General features: G+C 30.9%; 1 protein-coding gene across 2 annotated transcripts in view; it reads right to left on the bottom strand.

Moving 5' to 3' along the window:
* Window positions 1-9,698: 9,698 nt before the first annotated feature.
* Window positions 9,699-20,910, bottom strand: part of LOC134688402 (aryl hydrocarbon receptor protein 1-like) — a 56,901-nt gene continuing 45,689 nt past the window's right edge. For both annotated transcript variants that reach the window (XM_063549104.1, XM_063549103.1), the window contains 6 exons: window positions 20,237-20,310; window positions 19,342-19,535; window positions 14,177-14,283; window positions 13,215-13,356; window positions 11,321-12,547; window positions 9,699-10,681 (listed from right to left, as the gene is read on the bottom strand). In XM_063549104.1, coding sequence (XP_063405174.1) covers window positions 10,480-10,681; window positions 11,321-12,547; window positions 13,215-13,356; window positions 14,177-14,283; window positions 19,342-19,535; window positions 20,237-20,310 — 1,946 coding nt within the window. In that variant the 3' untranslated portion in view covers window positions 9,699-10,479. The remainder of the gene's footprint in view (window positions 10,682-11,320; window positions 12,548-13,214; window positions 13,357-14,176; window positions 14,284-19,341; window positions 19,536-20,236; window positions 20,311-20,910) is intronic.

The following is a 20,910-nucleotide window of genomic DNA, read 5'->3' as shown; positions in this document are numbered from 1 at the left end:
CATTTCCAAGACAACAAATTCGAATATTACCACCGCAAAATAACTTTATTCATTTTTCATTTTATTTCTTTTGCAACTTAATTTTCTTAGTGTTCCCTGAGCGAAGCCGGTACCGATACATTGTACCAAGTTATTATACACATATTAACGATTGCGTGCGAAGAACGAAAAGTGAATTCATGCTTTGCATCTCTGGGATTTACCTCGCGTGCGGAAAGTCAGACGATCACAAAATGTGATGGCAGCTGTCGAAATTACCATTAGATGCGACAGAATCGTTTGTTTACTAATTTAGATTGTCAAAAAGAAGGGAAAATGCTAAATAATTGTCAAATGGTGCAATATTTCAACATTTGGCAGTATTGTAGTCATTGACGGTATCATCTTAGGGTCATTTTTTCTGAATGCTTAAGGTCACCAAATAACATAAAACGATTACAAATTTTCAACTAAGATCGACACAGTATAATCTTAGTTTTTTTCAGATATACTTTAAATTGGTGGGGGTTTTTTTTGTATAAAAAAGAAGTACGGTTTCGTTTCTACAAGGTGAACCTTAGCTTTATACATATATATTTTAACCAAGTGTAAAATATATAAAAGAGAGTAAAAACAAAATTGCTCTGTGAATATCTTGACTTTAAAGATAGAATAGTTCTCCATACTGTAAGGATTTGGCATGGTTGGTATAATTTACATCAGCCATGTTAGTGTCACTGGCAGGTAATGTTCGTACCGAAAAACTGTATGTGCACGTGGTTGAAAGTATCAATCGCCTACACTTTGCTTCTCTAGATCATAAATATAACTAAAGATATTCAGGTCATAAAATATAAACTGTTTTAGACAAGGCTTCCAATATTCTTTGTATATAAACAAACTCGTCATAGATACCAGGATTGAATTTGTATTTGGACCAGACGTGCTTTTCGTCTACAAAACACTCGTTAGTGCCGTCGAATCCAAATAAGTTGACCTTTGTAAAGAATTGTTGGTATGTCTCATAGTGTTTTTGATTTAATTGTGCATCTAGTAACTAAAGTATCAAAAAGCACTCCGAATGCAGACATTTGTTAATTATAAAGTTCGTAGTAGTTGTTAAAGACATAATGACTAACATTTGAGGGTTACCTTATAACTGCGCAGTTTTACATAGAGTTTTCTGTAATTAGTTTTGATTAGGAAAATTATATTTTGACAACTCTTGTTATTATTGAAACATAAACTGAGTACAATAGGAAGTCCTATGTTAGTCAATTATCTTTCTTAATAGTTTGTCAGTTATACATATAATAAGTTACAAATAAGGGTTGATTGAAATTAGCGGAAATTTATTTCTATACAATATACAAAATTATCAATTATTTTTTTATATATATTAATAGGACTTGTTAAATGTCTTTAAGATTTTTCGTAAAACATGCATTGTATTTATTCATAAAACAAGAACAATTAAAAGTTATGTCTTTGAAATGATATTTAGTTATGTCAAAATAAATTGAATATAATCATGGACACTTGTGAGTAAGTATTAAAAACAAACAAAACAAAAATGCTGAAGGAGTAAAATACATTTGTCAGACACTTAAATTATGACAATACAGAACCTTACGATATTTACCGTTTTGTCAAAATAAAGTATTTCGATAAGTTCTGTTGTCAAAATTTCTTTTAACTGATTATTTTTGATAGAATAAAGTTTACTATATTAATGCTGCATAGTATGATAATACAATCTTTAAATTGAGAAATGAAATGGGGAACGTGTACAAGCGACAACAAACCAATCATAGAGCAGACAACAGCATTCTCTAAACTTGAGTAAATCATTTCCAAGTAACAAATGTATTTAAGTGAAAAAAAAGTGGCAGTCGTTGCAACTCTCTAAATTTACTCATCATAGATACCAGGACTAAATTTTGTATATACGCCAGGCGAGCAGTTCGTCTAAAAAAGACTCAACCGTGACGCACGAATCAAAAAATGAGGACCAAAATTTCTTATGTTTTTGCCAAATAGAGCTTAGATAATCTATGCCTGAGGTAAAAAAGCCTTATTTAAAAAAAAAATCAAAATGTTGTAAACAGTTAATCTATAAATATAACTATATCTAAAGGTTTCTTATTCCGTACCTTTTTTGTTGGCATTTGTTTCAAATTATGAGAAAAAATATGAAATCGTAATAAAAATAACAATGCATGCAGGTATTACATCCAAATTTGCATCTAGTGAAAAATATGCATAATAAGGATGTGTTTACCTCTAATAATGTATCGAAGTGGTATAATACAAAACAATATAGTTAGTACACACTTTTACCTAGATTTAAAAATATTATCACATTAAAATGTGTATCTTCTTCTTTGATATGTATATCTACTTATAAAAAATAGATATTACAAACGACATAGAAATAATCATAAATAGGTATGCTTTGTAGATTTAAATGTAAAGTATATCGATATTTTATAATTTAAAGATATAAGTTAGAAAGTCATTCAATTATCATTAAAATACACAGCAATATGACAATTAGTCGAATGAACTTGAATAGCTATCTACTGATTATCACATTGTATTTAAACCTGTCTTATTGAATAAACATGTTTAATTTGGAAGAGAAGCATAATAATGAGTTAGTCCCCTTTAAAACCGATATGCAAATATCTCTTACCATTAGAAATGAATAGTTTAGTTTCAGTCATGTATATATTGTATTCCCAACAATTATTTATATAACAGGTCGGAAAAGGGAAGTAACCTTTGTAATACATTGTTTGACAACGAAGGGTAAATGTTAAAGTTTGAACAATGCATTATCATAATTATTTTCTCTTTGAGTCGACCTTATGTTTTTAAATTTTATGTTTACTTAACGTCTGTAACTATGATATGACGATAAAACAATTGACTTCCTTGTCAGTAAAAGTCTTCTGATAGAATTTACAAGCGATATCTAAATCAGGTCATATATAATAACCTGCCAACAGCCAGTAGCAGGGTCTAATACTGAAAAATATTATATTCAATATTGAAAAGATGTTTAAGTAAATAAATAATAAACATCTCCTAACATTTAAGAAACAAATACAATATACATCTTTATTTTACATTCTGATTTCAAGAGTAATGACTTCTATATCTTACATACAGGAAATTATGAGAAATGCACGAAATTTGTTGGGAATCAGATACTAGTTACTCGCAGTAATGTTAAAATAGGGAATAAACTAAAGTCAAAGCATGAATGTCCATCTGGTAATTTCCATTGTTTTTCACCCGACTTTACATGTCTATGGTGAAAAACTGAAACGTACGAAGCGAAAGATGTTTATGGAAATTCTGTCAAGTGGTGAATTTTTAAGAATGAAGCGTGGATTGAAAATTGATAATTAACGCGTGTTTTATCAAGCAAAACGATGTTAAAACTGCATTCTTGCGCTTATGATTTCAAAATATTTCCCTCATATCAATTTGAACTATAACTGATAAGACATTAACGTTTTGAGCGCACATGAGATGCCTTACCCCGTACACTATGAATGTAAATACAGATTTCATTTCCTGGCAAATTATAGTTGTATACTTAGTTGTAAGTTATCAAATGGCAAAATCAAACACTCAAACAACTGTTGTAAATTATGGTTACCGGTCCTTAATGTATTGGGGCACCTGTTGTTAATTATTGCCCCTTGTCGCCTTAATGTATTAGGGTACCTGTTGTAAACTCTTTTTGCCTTAATGTATTGGTGTACTTCTTTAATTTTGATGACTCTTCTGTAGAAGAGACCCAGACGCTTTACTTAATCATAAGCCAAGTATATTATATTTAGTGAGTTTTTATCTAACACATTTCCACAAACAAGCAAATGTTGTATCGCTAATTTGTATTCCCCTAATGATAGTGTTTCACAAATAACAAAAACAAAAACAAACTATATATATGAAACTAGTAAATAAACCAGGATTTAAATTGTATATTTACGCCAGGCGCGCGTTTCGTCTACAAAAGACTCACAAGTGACGCTCGAATTAAAAATGTTAAAAAGGCCAAATAAAGTACGAAGTTGAAGAGCATTGATATCTCTAAAGGGTGTGCCAAATACAGCTAAGGTATTCTATTCCTATAGATATAGGAAGATGTGGTGTGAGTGCCAATGAGACAACTCTCCATCCAAATAACAATTTAAAAATTAAACCATTATAGGTTAAAGTACGGCCTTCAACACGGAGCCTTGGCTCACACCGAACAACAAGCTATAACGGGCCCCAAAATTAATAGTGTAAAACCATTCAAACGGGAAAACCAACGGTCTAATCTATATAAACAAAACGAGAAACGATAAACACGTATATATTACATAAACAAACGACAACTACTGTACATCAGATTCCTGACTTAGGACAGGTGCAAACATTTGCAGCGGGATTAAACGTTTTAATGGGCCCAAACCTTCTCCCTTTTTCTGAAACAATAGCATAACATCACAACATATAAAAACATACGATAAAATATCAATTAGCAGACTTAACTCAACCAAAAAACGTATGATTACACAAAGAACGAATAAATTTGATCTAACTAGAAAAGCTTTAGTATTTCAAAAATTCATTTTTTTTAACAGTTAATTTATGATTATCAACATATCAATGATAACTGACTACTAAGCTGGTGATACCCTCGAGCAAATAAAGCTACACCAGCAATGGTATCGACCCAGTGGTTGTAAATAAACTCAACATAGATACCAGGATTAACATTTTTATATTTACACAGTAAGAGAGGATAGACAGTAAAGCTAAAACTTAAACAAATACAGTCATACAAATGGATAAGTCAAACCTCAATATATTATTTCAGTGTATTTAAGGCAGATATGTTTTTTCTAATACTCATAGCGCATGTATTTAGAATAGATAACTCAAGAAAATAAAGATTGCATGTATACAATTTGTTTCAGTACAATCTCTCCCTTTTTGCACGATAAATAATAAAGATTGCAGGTATACAAAATTGACTGTTTGCGGAACTTTGAATTATTGAGATACTAAGGCTTTTCTTCATCATGAATAGATGAACTTAGTAAAACTTTTAGGATTTTTTTCTCGGTGCTCTTCAACTTCGTACTTAGCATTTGGCCTTTTGACATTTTTTGATTCGAGCGTCACTTATGGGTCTTTTGTAGTTAAAACGCGCGTTTGACGCAAATGCTAAATTACGGTCCTGTTAGCTATGATTAATTTATTGCCAGTACACTCTTCTTTTTTGCTTGAAACATAAATAGAGATTGCATGTATAAAAAATTCATCAGTACACTCTCCTCTTTTGCATGATACATACATGTGTAGATACCAGGATTAAAATTGTATACTCCACAAAAGACTCATCAGTAAAGCGTGAATAAATTATATTCCTTGAGGAGAAAATGATAAGCATTTCGAAGTTTTGTGAAAAGTTTGTTTATAATTATGACAAAAATTATGATATCAATGATGTATTAACACATAAGTGCTAACTACTGGTCTGGTGATATTCTCGGGATAGAAACTTCCATCAACAGTGGTATCGACCCAGTGGTTATAAATGATTTCATCATTAAGATACAAGGATTAAAAATATATACGCCAGACGCACATTTCACCTACAAAAAATCTCATCAGTGCTCGAATAAAAAATTGTTGAAAAGGCCAAATAAATAAAGAAATTTTATAGAGGATACAACATTCCAAAAGGTTTTGCTAAATACAGAACAAGTTTAAATGCACAGTTCATTTTAACCTTCGGTTGGCTTATTTGTCAGACAGATGTTAAACATTCCTTGATACAAGCAAGACCTCTGCACAAACAACCATGTTAGTATTGTTATGTGAAATTGACTACCAGGCTGGTGATACACAAGGGAACAGGCGTATAACACCAAAATATGAAGAAAACGGAGATAACAAAAGTTGGTGAATTCTAAATACAGGATAGTATTTAATCATTTTTTTTTTGCAGATGGTCTTCAAATAAAGTAAGGATTATTTTTTGTCATGCTCTATAAAATTGAGAATGGAAGAGACAACAACACGTCCAAACAGCAAAAATAAAAACGAAGTCCACCAATGAGTCTTCTACATAGCGAGAAAATCCAGCACCCAAATTTGCATAATTGTTAAAGGAAAGTAAAAATATTTTTTAATTAAAAGTCGTGTTGCATATATACACAATAAAAATTAACATGAGATCTTTAAACCAACTGATATTAATAAATAAAACATACATTTAATAACATCAAATACATGTACAACACAACCATACAGACAGCACATATATTTATTAATACATAGAGAGCACATGCAGAATAAAAGCTAAGCAAGATATATTAAAACAATTGTCAAATATCAGCACATAATAACACATTGTATTTATATCGGAGTAGCAGATGCAAAATTAAACACTATAAGCACAAACAAAAGACTGTATGCAGCTATAGCAAAGGTATTGCATAAGCAAAAGAAATAAATACCTAAATAAAAAATAAAAACAACTGCGAAACATAAAACATAAAAAAACCAGCATGCTTCGAGATCAAGTTATCGGGCAGCAAGAAAGTATATTATTTACAGTTGAACATATCTTCATAACAAGCATTGGCCATGCAGAATTGAACAAAGAGCATGGCATGAATGAATTATTGACTTCTAATGTTAATATGCATAAGTAAGACTTAAAATACGTTCTGAAGGAAGCCATTTTGATTTGATAAAATAAATTTTACTTTATGAAGTGGACAATCGACTTATTTTTAGCGCACCTCTTCTAGCTTTTCACATACTTGGTGTTGTCGTTCGTTTAATTTTACAAACATTATCTCCTCGGAAACGAAATTTAACGAGAATCTACATCAATGGTCAATGGGGAATAAAGTATATCGCAAATGTGTTCTGCCTACAGGGTAAAATACAAATTTGTGTCAACTTTCTTCATACATCAAAATTGTCAGACGTCTTCGTAAAGTGAATACGTCAACATACCCGAAATTGTCAGTTAACTCTTAATCGAGTTATTCCCAATAAATGATTTGTGTTTGCCATAGATGTGATTGACTTTTTACTAGCTGTCAGTATCTGCGAGTACTCTCAGATCTGTAATAGTGTCTTTCTGTTGTGTGGATGTATAAGTACCCATCGACGCCCACTTTATGTTTTGTTAGAATCATTTCTATTTGTATAAATATGCTGATTTAAGCTTTTTTCAAGTGATTCTTATAGTGTGTTCTTTTGTGGTAGTTACATTATAATCCTGGAACATTTGGTAACTATTTACACCACTGCCTCAAATTAGGGGAGGAGTGGGATCCCACTGACATGGTGTATCTTCTTAATAACGTGTTTATAATATTATTTTGTTTGTCTTTATAAATATTACTTTTACTGTTTATAGATGAGAAGATGTGGTTTGGGTGCCAATGAGACAACTACATTTTTATTTTTGTCTTGAATTTTGGATAATGCGCTTTGTCTACATATTTGTTTGTTTTATAATGAGTAGGATCATAACTCAATGTTGACTGCTGTTTATCGATTTTTGACATTTTTACATATTGTGTCTGTTTGCTTTGTTAAAAAAAAAGTAAGGCCGTACTGTGACCTATAGTTGTTATGTTTGTGTCATTTTGGTCTTTTGTGGATAGTTGTCTCATTGGCAATCATACCACTTCTTTTTTATGTTGTCAATATAATGGAATGTTATATGACTGATACCAGTTAGAGGTTTACTAGCTATAACAATATGTTTATTTCACCATTTTTACACAAAAGAAATGCTTTTACCAAGTCAGGAATATAACAGTTGTTATCCATTCAATGATGTGTTTGAGCTTTTATTTTTGTCATTTGATTACAGACTATTTATTTTGTATTTACCTAGGAGTTCGGTTATTTGTCATTTTAGTTTTTAGGGTTATTTGTCCTTTCTTGAATTTAAAGGAAATTTAACTGAATCATGTAACTTGATACCCAATAGAATTATTTATAAAATATTTAAGGTATAACAAGCGAAACTGCGAGCTACTGCTCACTGATGATACCCCCGCCGCAAGTGGATAATATTAATAGTGTAAAAATATGCAAGTGTTCGGTAAACAGGAAGTTGTCAAGTGATGAATCTGAAAATGCATCACACGGTATAGCTGACTTATATAAATCCCGAAACCAAATTTCAGAAATTTTTGTACTGTAGTTCCTGAGAAAAATGCGACGAAAATTTTCAACTTGGCTATCATGTGTAAAATCATGCAAGTGTTTGGTAAACAGGAAGTTGTCAAGTGATCAATCTGAAAACGCATTACTCAGTATAGCTGACTTAGATAAACCCTGAAACCAAATTTCAGAAATCCTTGTATTGTAGTTCCTCAGAAAAATATTCATGGGACGGACGGACGGACTGACTGACAGACTGACGGAAGGACAGACAGAGGTAAAACAGTATACCCCCCCCTTTTTAAAGCAGGGGTATAATAATAATACAATTGGTTGGATATATTAATCACAAACAACTATTACTGTATCCATAAAATTTCTATTTTTCTTGGAAATAGGAATGAAATGAAATATTTTACTCTAGCAGGCTTTGACTGAATTGATACAGTTTGACTGCAAACATGTTTATCTGTCATTAGTCTTTATACAAACAAATAAGACAATAGTTGTTCTTTGTTAATAAATTGTTTATTTTATGTAATAAATGATAGATTTTAACATGATGAAGCACCAATAAATAAAAAGAGCATAAAAATTACACCATGTAACAAAAGGAGTAAAATTAGATTCACACATTCTTATCTTTAAGCTGTATTTGCAGAGTTCTCTAAAAGTATTATTCACAGGTTATAACTACTGAGTTTTGCTATGACTGGCTCGGTTCTGGTATTTTGCAATAGAAATTATAGTACAGCTTAGTTCATTTTCTTAAGGGACAAATAAGGGTAAAAGGATTACCAGAACTCTGCTATGATGATTGAATTCTATATAACATTAGCATACAAGTACTAGTGAAAGTAAACATGAAAACCAATCTATTTGACATATGCATATACATCAGATAGTTATTTTCATGGTGTTCTAAGACACATCTTTTCAGTTTTTAATCTCTTTTGTTTTGGTGCTAGTAAAGTTTAAAACATAGTTCACCACCAAACAATAAATTTAAATGAACCAGTAGAGCTCCTTATTTTATACTTAGATCCTAGAAATATAGCAACAAAAGAGAAACATTTTAGATATTTAATCGTGTGAGGTAATTAGGAAAGCATAGATTGTGCAGTATGCTTAAGTTTTCTTTTTACATAACTGCAAATTAAATGACAGTGTAGAAAAAGGAGGTCTTCACAATTATCTGAAAAATGCCTTCAGAATTATTTGACTGCTGACATGTAATTAGTTACAGCCTGATCAATTGTTTTTTGATATAATGTTGTCTAATGAGAAGTCTTTATGTTTATACACTTTTCACACTTGATACTTTAACTGTAGATGACAAATTTATTGATTGATTGACTCAGTGGTGTTTAACATCACTTTCAGCAATATTGCTCAATTTCATGGGGTAGAAAGTCAGAGTGCCATAAGAGAACCCTGACCTGCAGTAGAATCAACAATCCTAGTCAGTTAAGATTGGAGTTGACTACGCCTGCCAGTTGCCTTTTTCAAACTCACAATCTGTGTTGACAAACTAGTGTTTCAGTAACTTAACTACTTGGCCACGGAGGCCCTTGTAGGTGTAAAAAAAAGGTACCTGGCTATTCAAAACTTCTGAACAGACCAGTTTGACTTCAACTTAAACAGGAAAACATACAACAATTAACAACAAAACAGTATTTTTAAACAAAGTGAGTAACACCCTGTTTGCTCTATAAATGATTATTATTTACAAAATGACAGTATTATTTACATTCATATATCATCTAAACACAATGTCTTTATGCACCAATATGTTCAAAATAAATGCAGTGTTTACAACCAAAAGAATTTTATGATTCAATCTATACAAAAGAATCATATTTTTCATTTTATATCACATAGAACAAATTTCTCCCTTCTTTTACTTAAATGTGTAATCATGATCTATAGGGGACTGATAATTAAATTACTTATTTAGTTTGCATCATGGAGAGTGTTAACTTTACCAATAAATAAATTTGAGTAGCTTTTGTAATCTTTTTAACAACAAAAATATAGCCTGGCTATTTGATTAATGGCAAAATAAATGAGAAATATGTACGAGTGACTGTTACATATTATATCAATATATATACCACAATTTTGTGTGACAGTAACAAGCTACACATACAGTGCAATATGTATAGTGAATACTACATGTACCACATATAACAGCACTTTACTATGTTTGGGACTTTTTCAGGTTTGGCAAAGTCTTTCTCTCTGAGTATTAAAACACGATTACAATATCACAAAGTATAACAGTAATGTTTCTATTCACTGGATAGTCACTTTTGAGATATGTGCCATGGTGTCCGCTATAATTCCCCTTGACTTCTGATGACAGGAATAGAGGTCATTGTGAACTGACCAGTCTTTAGGATCACCGTAGGAGGAGTGTGGCGTGTGGTACTGTACCCATGGTGATGTTTTTACAACGGGAACTGGTATACCACCTAATGGCTGTTTCTCACAGGACCTACAGAAAAAAGTAAAACATTAATGTTAATATCTTCGGATGAAGTAAAAGAATATATATGTAAAAAGTAAAAACACAAAAATACTGAACTCCGAGGAAAATTCAAAAAGGAAAGTCCAAAATCAAATATTACTACTCATGGCCTAGTTGAACCCCTCTGTTCACACCAATTAATAATTTTATCTCTATGAAAAATGAATCTGGTAAAATACAGCCAAGTCTGGTATTACTATACAAGCCGTTGGTTAGGTTGTGGATCTTCTCAATATTTCTTTGGTCACATTTTTACAGAAGGTCTTTCAGTTATCTGTCTGTCTAAGTGGTGTGTGGTCACAGTTATAATTTTTTCCACCAAAAGTTTTAATGATTTGTGATGCTAGTTTTTACAAGTATGAGGGACTATGAGTAAGTGTTTGTGAGTTATTTTTCTGTCATCTTTTCATAAATGTTGTTGTTACATTTGCATTTATGTCATTCAATAATATTTTGACTACAAATTGGTCTGTTTAGAAATTTCTAGCAGGACCAATGTTAGGATACCATATTATCATAAAGTGAATGCAACATAAAAATTTAAGCAACTAATAAATGCCTTTAGAAAACTACTTTATTAACGATCTGAATATTGCGATATTTTACCTGTTTGGAGGTGACCTGTCCATTAAATGTATAGGTGTGTGTATAACTGATGCTTGGGTGGCCCCTGTTACAGGACTACTAGTAGACAACATCCCTCCATCAGATTTACCATGGCTCTGCTTGGGACTACAGCTATGATCAGACCGAGGTGTAGAATTAGGACTGGAATTTTTCAGACAAGGATTCCATGAGGAGCCTGGACTACTTATCACATTCCCACGTCCAGAATTATTGTAATTGTTTGATAAGTGTCCATTCACATGATCAGAGTTCCGTGAGTTTTGAATTGATCTTGGACTAGTATTATTTTTTATCACTGAATTATGTTGTAAAGGAATTGTCAGACCTTGACCGTTTTGTCCAAGGTCATTTGTAGAGCAAATAACTTTTGTCTCTTTTGAAGTCAAACTTTGTCCATGAATAATTTCAGGTTTGATCAAAGATGATGAGGAGTACCCTGACCCGTGACTGACCATTGAATCAACACCATTCACATAACCAGTACTACCGTACATTGATGATGACCTTAAGTCAACAGGTTCTAAACTTCCATTTAGACGAGGCTGAAGACGGTCACTACCATATTCATATGCATATTTTCTAAAATCGTTGTCAAGTCTTGATAAATCCTCACCGTAATGTACCTTTTTGGCAAGTTCAAGTCCATAACTATCACACCCAAACCCATACCCATATTTACTAGCTGGTGTCATTAAATCAGGATAGCCATTTCCATGGTAACCTAAAGTATGTTGATACTGTCTCCGATGTGAGTCCAGATAATAACCATTCGCGTAACTATGCTTCTCTGCTTCTGTGAAACCATAAGTATCTGCGGCAGATGGATAAACAGTTCCCGGAAACCCGGTATATCCATGTGGACGGTAAACTTCAGGTTCTATCCCAAAATTATTGGGTGGATATGGATATAGAATTTCTGGTTTAAAGTCACTACCTTCAAAGTTTCCGTATTGTGGATAGTTTCCACTGAAACCGTTGATTCCATTGATAATATCTCTACATCCAGTCTTTCTTTTCCTCCCTGGGGACTGTAAATATTCTCTTCCCCCCTGATTTTTCTGTTTCTTTTGCTTTCCATTTTTCATTTTTGACATCATTTCATCATTAGGAAAGTCAAAACCAGAACAAATATCTAAATCTAATAATGGATAGGGTAATTTGAATTCATTTCCTCGTTTGTGGAACAAATCCTGTCCTTCGTCATCACTGAAATAGACAAACATTCTTATATATCTAAATGACAAAATTATCAAAGGAGATTTGAAACCAAAAATTGAAGGACATAGTTTCCATTATAAAAAATAATTACTTCATTTAGTGGACCGTTATGTTAACTTTCTTCATGTTATATTTCTTTGGAGCAAAAAAACTTTTTTTTTACCAAAAAATCACAAAAAAAATATTCTATTTTAATTCTTATATCTGTAATCTGTGTTTTATTAGTTCATATTTTCTTTCCATGTAATTTGATCTGTTTCCATTTAAAAAAATCTCAAAGTTGTTGAAGGTTGACTTCATAGTGTATGATCAAAATAAATTCCATTGATTCTGATTGGTCAATAGTTTAATAAATTGAAGTTTTATAAATGAATAAAACGTACAATTGGTAGGCACTCCAACATTTACCAGGACTATTTGTAATTGATTTTTTTGGTACTATACAACACAACATATTTTTTTTATTATGACATATGTGTAATTTATTAGCCTGCATATCTGTTCTATTTTAAAATATGTAATTTAAAGAATGAATTCCATTTTGTGTTTTCAATATATATATATATATATATGGGCCTTGGTAAATGCTATTTAAAAGATTACCAAGAAAGGCATTGAATATTGTGAACTAATACATGTCGGTGTTTATACTCACGTAAGTTGTCTGTGTGTACAGATAACAAAGTCGGGTTTACTGTTTTTATAGATAACTTTACAACTTGACTGTAACCATATCCAGCGGAATTCTTTCGTTAACCATCGATACGCTATCAGTCCAGAACTGCCTGTCTTTATTACTGGAAAAAAAATAACAGTTCAAAAAAATACTCAAACACATATAAATTCTGTTGATTGATTTATTTTTATGGTACTAGTGATCCTGCATTGAGGAAAATATCTATTTCTTAAGGTATTTGACTTCTGGCTTTTCACAGATACTGCATGCTCAGCTGCTGAGCCCATGGTGAACTTGTTTTATATACCTTTAATTATATATCAAAATTACTGTAATGAAAAATAATAATGAATCTGGAGTCTTCAACAGTGAACTAGTAATCCTTTTTCTATTATTTAAATGGGCAATATCAACACCTTGAAAATGATGCAGAAATTTATAAGTTTGCAACTGCTTTGAATTCTGCTATTTTTTTTCTACCACATCTCATCTTTATATTTTTATCACAAACTTTATTCGATAACTGGTTCTTTTTCCAGTCTGTTGTGAGGAAAAAATTAACCCTTCATTTGTAACCTTTAACTTATATAAAATGTTATAGAAATTAAATTCACTAGTTCTAATTCAATCATATTACTAACTTTTTATGTGAGAACCAAATCAGTAATTCATTGTGTATATGTCAGTATCTATTTATGAATTGATGAATTTAAGAAATATGGTAAATGTCATAGATATATATTTATTCTAAGGGTCATAAGATTAAAGCAAGGTTGGCATCATGAGCAGAGAAGAGAATTAGATGAAACTGAATTTTATTGAACATTTAATTTTAACCTTTAAATATGAGTCAACACAAAACATGATGAAATTTTAACTTGAAATATAATGATTGTTTCACTGAGAGAATTTGAAGTGTTTCGCTGCCTTTATTAACTTACATTCTTGGTGAGCTGCTGAAAAATAGTTAAGATCATCAGGGTGAACCAGATCATAGCCAGACTTTGTAGCTAACTCTCGGTCAGAAAATCCAAACATCATTTTACCCCTGAAATAAAAAAAAACATCAATATATATCTTGCTCAATATTTGAAAAAAAACTCTGTCAGAAAAAGAAACCCTCATCTTAATCATTTGTTTCTCCAAGGTCTCAAATATTTTGGTGTATTAATGTTAGTGAAACCTTTAATATATTTTATATTATATCTTTCACAATTTCTAGGAGTACCATGATGATGTAATGTCTCATATTACTATCAAATATATCTGATCACTGACAAAAATCATTGAATATTAATGAAAATATTATATATCCAACATCAAAGAAATACCATAGCAAGATCATATATAGATACTTCATTTTACTCAAAAAAATAAAAAAATCAGTGTTTGCCAGAGATTTTAACAAGATATAATTCAAATCAAAATCAAAAGCCATCAATAGAATTTTATAAAATCGTAATAAATGAAAGAATAGTAAATCAATATGATGTTAAGGTCTCAAATCTGAATTCTAAATTGTAAAAATGTGAATTAAATTACATTTGATTTCATTTAATCTGCATATTTTGTTAATATCTGATGATTTGATCAATGAAGGGTTGTTGATGTAAAACTTGATAAATGGCTCCGCTGGGACAAGACAAACATATCTATTCAGATCCGGATGTGATTCAAATAGTTGTGGCATAAACTTTACTGCATGTTAAAACAGAATCTACATATTCTGTGTGAGGTAATACTATGTTGCAGTGGGAGAAAATCAGTTTTTAGAATTTATATACAAATGTCTATTCATAGATATTAGTATTTAAATTTTACAGAACGAATTTAGAGCATTCATTTGGGTCAAAATAAAATACAAGTTGAAGTCAATGTAACACACAACTTGTTCTTATTTTGTACCCTACGTACATTTTCCTTTTATATCTTAAGTTTGAAACGAATAAGAAGAGAAAGGATATTGGGTAACTGCACAAGAGGCAAAAATCCTGCAATAAATTACAAAATATCAACAGAAGAAATAAGGTAATTTGGAATTTACTTGAAGGCCTACTTCTATGAACTGATGTCTCTTTTATTTGTAACATATAGTTGCATACACCTACAACATTTGAAGTCTTATGGATTCTCATTGGATAGATGTATCATTAGTAAGCATACCACATCATCTTATCTATATATACATGTACATACATTTAATATTTGTTAATGCAAAGTCACCATGATATTTTATATATGTTTAACATCATAATATACATATAAAGACACCACGCATGGCATAGATATAGTCATAAATAACATACCAAAATAATCAAGGTCAACAAAACATGGTCAAGGTCAGTATAACACTGAAATTGCACCTCTTTACTTAGTCATACACTGTACTTTGACATCAAATCTTATAAAGATATAAATACTCTTGCTTTTCATTATAGTGCGTTTTAGTTCACAATAGTCCTAGCATTAACGGATGGAATTCTTAAGGAAACAAATTGGCAAAGCAATAATCAGAAGATAGAGATTCCTATTTTCAAACCATGTGACTGTTAATATATATGTATATATAAAAAAGCACAAACAAACAAAGCAAAAAGGTAATTCATTATAAGAGCTTATGATGGGAGTACTGACCCATTAAACAAGTCCCCCTTACTTTATAATTTAACACCTTAATTAGCATTGATTTTTATTGTTATTCAGTGTTCTATCTCTTCTCTCCATGATAAAACCAATGGTTGGAACACAAACCATCAGCCTGAGTCAAGGAATCATATTTTGTTGGTTGACTGGTCTGTTTTGCTGTCTAACAGTTATGGTCATTCCTGTTGATGCTTTTTATGTATTATTTTGGGTTTTTTCATTGATGAAGGCCGTACTACAGCCTATAATTGCTTACATCCACATCAATTGAACTGTGGTGGTTAGTTGTCTCAATGGCAATCATACCACATTTCCTCATTCTATATATCGGTAAGAAATTTTCACTAAAAGTACAATTTGACCAACTTGTTTTCAAATCTATCAAAATTCCACCCACTACCTGTTTAATGCCAAGTCACAGTATGTTATTTTATATGTGGGAACTTCAGATGTACGAGGTCAGAAATGAATGGATAGAGACCACAGGATGAGGTATGATATGGCCATAAATCTTCTTAATTTGTCAGTTGTAACCTACATATTGTAATTGTATACTCGTCATGACAACAAGGATGTTAGTTCTAGGGTTAATTAGAAAGGACAGGTTATCATCTATTTCATTGGTTAGTGTAATATCAGGCGTGAGAAAGAGTTGTAAGGATGTTTTTATGAATGACCAGTTTGAGGAAAATGTACTTTAGTCATTGTTACTCATCAATTTTGTTTGTTATTTATTTACTCATTTATTAATTTGTTAATATTTTTTTTTGGTTTTGAATGTTCCTACTCTTTACTCAGTGTGTGTATCAAAAGTATTATATATTACAAATCCACAAGTATCCAAAATTTGTCAGCCTAATATAGTTTACATTGATACATTACCAAAACAAAGACATGTATGCACCCTTCAAACCACATTTTATAAAACTTGTAATCAAAAGAATTTGATGTGTCTTTTTCAAAAGAATATTATTAAATAAAAAAACACAACATTATTAAAACTAACGTCAGACACACATATTTCAATTCTTGTTTCCCTGTCCCCTTTGAACAAAATCAATGACCTTGACAAGCTGAAGCGCCAGGATAGTGTGACTCCAGACAACTTTTCTTTCTAAAAACACATTTTTCTTCTCAAATAAATAATTAAGATGTGATATAAGTTTAAATTTGATACTTGAACTCCATTACGTAAGCATCATCATGAAAAACAGCGATACAAATTCTGTAAGCGCCAAGTGTTTTTGATTAAGACAAATCTACAGCCTTTTAACAGGTCAAAAATTAATTACATCTTTCCGTAAGTCAGAGTAAACCTTACAACTGTCCATCTGTAATTTTATATTTTAATGAAAAATGATCTACATATTTCTCGACAATAAGGTGACATGTATTACCATTAGACTACAAAACATGGCTAGTTTATCAAGGATAAAAATATCATTTAAATATTAAATTTCACTGTCAATTTGTACACAATTCACAAAATATTGTCAAATAAGACATAAATTTATATCCCCGATTCTTGTTCAGGTCTTGACATGGAGTTTTATCTGAAATCTGATCTTCCACTATCCAATTCAAACGGTAGATTTTGTTACGAGTTCCAGGTACATATTGAGAAAACATCTTCATTAAAAACACAAAACAAACTTTAAAAGTGGGCTGGGAAGGGTAATATCTTCATACTTTTTAATAAACAGAACAAGAATGTCATAGGTTACAACAGGGATCATCTCTCGATTTTAGCGTGACTGTGGACAATTTAAAACGTTAATGATTAAGTTTATACTTATGAGGGTTATGCTGTGAGAATGTTAGTAACTCGCCAGCCTTAGACAAGATTTATCACTCATTTAATGTACTTATGTTATCCCTACATTCACGTAAAAAAAACTTCACATGTGGGTGACTGTCTGACAACTGTATTACTGGGCAATTATATTTTTTATTTTAGTAACAGATTCACAACCAATCTTAATTTTAGATTTAAATTTTTTTTTTATTTGGATGTGTTTTCTGAGAACAAAAATTCATTAGATATTTTTTTTTACTAGTGTATATTTAGCGGAGCTTATATGGTAATAGTGTATTATTGTTCATGTTGATAAGAATTTAAAATATTGAATTCAATTTCCAGGAAAAAAGCCTTTACAAAAAAGAAATCACAAGATTACCAAACTTGAGTAATTGAGTAAAATTAAAAAAAAAGAGTCCCTAATCAAATGGCAAAATCAAAAGCTCAAACACATCAAATGAATGATTCTTCAAAAGTGATAGAACTTAAATAAGGAAGCATTCTCTTTTTTTGTCTCTTATAAAAGATAAGTTGAATTTTTGTTATTATCTCCCCTGGTACTGGTGCACATGTATATGTCTTCAATAATATTGTAATAGAAATTACATCTTAGAAATAATATGCAAGTTTTCATAGATATTTATCTTACTGCTGTATCATTTGAATTAGAAGATGCAATTAAAAAAAAGTATTCAATTCAGGAAAGAATTTTCAACTACAGTAATAATAATAACAATTTCTTAGTTTTATCCCACTAGAAAAAAAAGACAGGAAAAAACTGACATAAAAACTGGCCTCCTTGACTTCTGTCATGCTATATAACACGTTATACATATAAACTTGATGCTTAGATAACCCCATCTGTTTCTAGATTACCAAACCACTTTGACTTTCACATATAAATTACCAAACCACTTTGACTTTCACATATTATGGGATCAAATTTTCTAATCAGATACATGTATGTAGCAAAATAGCTCTAATATGTTCAAAACACCTGCAGTGTATTAATGTATATATCACAAAATACCTCCAATCTGTTAATTTTACTTTTCATGATATCTCCAATATGTTTAAAAAAAATATATTTCAATGATTTTTAATAAAATTTGATACTGAAAGATGACCTGTAATTTTTTCAAGTGAATAATTATGAAATATTTTTATAAATTTAATCCATGTTAATGTTATTATTTATGAGTGTGATAGTGTTGTTGATCTGTTATATGAACTTATATCAGGGAGTATAATATTAGATATTAGTAGCAATTATATCTCCCCTGTTACATGAACTTATATCACGGAGTATAATATTAAGATATTTGTAGGAATTATATGTCCGTACCACTCAGAACAATACGTTGGCATGACAGGCTTCTCTGTATCAAATAGTCATAGTATTAAAATAAGGTTGAATGTACTTCTCAAGAACAGTAAAAACAGAAACGAGGACCAAAAGAATGAAAAAAAGGTCATCAAACAGCTATATGAAAAATAAGGTTTAGATGTACTTTTGTAAATTGTTTAAAAAAAGAAAAAAAGTCCCCAAAAAACAAAGATACTGTTACCATAGAAAAATAGTAATCTAAAATAAAGGACAAGTGTACTTAAAAAAAAGAGAGTACAGACCAAAGAAACGCCAAACAGTGACAATAAAAATCTTACCGATTATCCATGGACATTGGAGAGAAGTCCATTTTATGTTTAGATTTAAAAGTTAATTCTCTGGACGGCAAGTCTAGCAGTGATAGTGGCCCAAACGGACAACATGTGGCAAACAGTCCCATCTGTGGTTCCTCTGTCGATCGGGGAGCAATATTATTATGCAACAATCGGATCCAACCATTAATTTCTAAGGTCTGCAAAATAGTAAAACATGTCTTCTAATATTTCTTGTTCAAAATCATGATTTCTATGGAAACTGTTATTCAGTGACTAAGTGGTAGTTTTCGATACTGTCTATTTTATTTGTTTTTTTTGCTCTTGTTATGATTAATTCACACATGAAGTTTACAATAAATGAAATGACTAAACTACAGTCATTCTTGGTTCAAAACTCATCATATTTTTCAAAATGTCCAGTACCAAGCCAGGAATATGGCACTAGTTTACTTTATACCTATAGTCTGTTTCTATGTTTGCTGGTGTTTGCTTTTGTTGTAAATCAGTGTTTCTGTTGTTCTTTTCTTCTTCTTATAGTTGACATGTTTCTCTCAGTTTTAGTTTGTTTCCCAAATTTTTTTTTGCTTTATCAAATAATGACTATTGAACAGTGGCATATTATACTACTGTTGCCTTGATTTAGTCAAATACGAAAATCATGCTAAAAATTTTATTACTACAAGACCTAATCTTGGTCAGATCAATAAATGTACATGTTATACATATATGTTGAAGGCCATACTTTGACCGATAATGGTTTACTTTTACAAATTATTACTTAGATGAAGAGTTGTCTCATTGGCACTCATACCACATCTTCTTATATCTATGGATGCTATGATTTTAAGTTTGTCCTAATAAACTTGATAGTAAAGAGATTAAAGAGCTTTGTACTTACAATAAATCCTGATGTATTGTCTAACAAACAACGAAATCTCACTGTGAAAGATCTGTGTAGGTAGTGGTAATTTTCTGTAATTAAAACAGGGAAATATCAAGTTATAATTATTCTGTTTGTAATAAAATAGTTGATCTTTTTTTCTTTAAATCATAATCCTTTTGTCAAAAATCTGTAGCAAAATATATTCTTACAAGATACCCCAAAATAAAAGAAATTCATTAAAATTTTCACTGTTTAGTTGAGAATTCATTTCCCCTGCAACAAGTCTAAGAATAAAATGTAACACAATTGCGTCCATAGTACATGCATGCCCCACTTTCACTATCATTTTCTATGTTCAGGGAACTGTGAAATTAGAGTAAAAACTCTAATTTGGTATTAAAATTAGAAAGATCATAATCATTGGAAACATGTGTAATATGTTTCAAGTTGATTGGACTTCAACTTCATAAAAAACTACCTTGATCAAAACCTTTAACCCTTTCCTCCATAATGACGCCTTTTGACGCCACCCCCCTTACTCCATAATGACGCCTTTTGACGCCTGTGTAGTACCTCAGTTGAAACACTTTGACTACAAAGTGTCTGCAGTTGACTAAATAAAGTTTGTATCCAATATGAAAAGGAATATCATAGGAATATCCAACTTAAATTTATTTGATGAAATAGTT

Source organism: Mytilus trossulus, chromosome 10 (assembly GCF_036588685.1).
Source record: "Mytilus trossulus isolate FHL-02 chromosome 10, PNRI_Mtr1.1.1.hap1, whole genome shotgun sequence".
In the NCBI taxonomy this organism is placed as follows: Eukaryota; Metazoa; Mollusca; class Bivalvia; order Mytilida; family Mytilidae; genus Mytilus; species Mytilus trossulus.
This window is presented reverse-complemented; position numbering and strand designations above follow the sequence as displayed.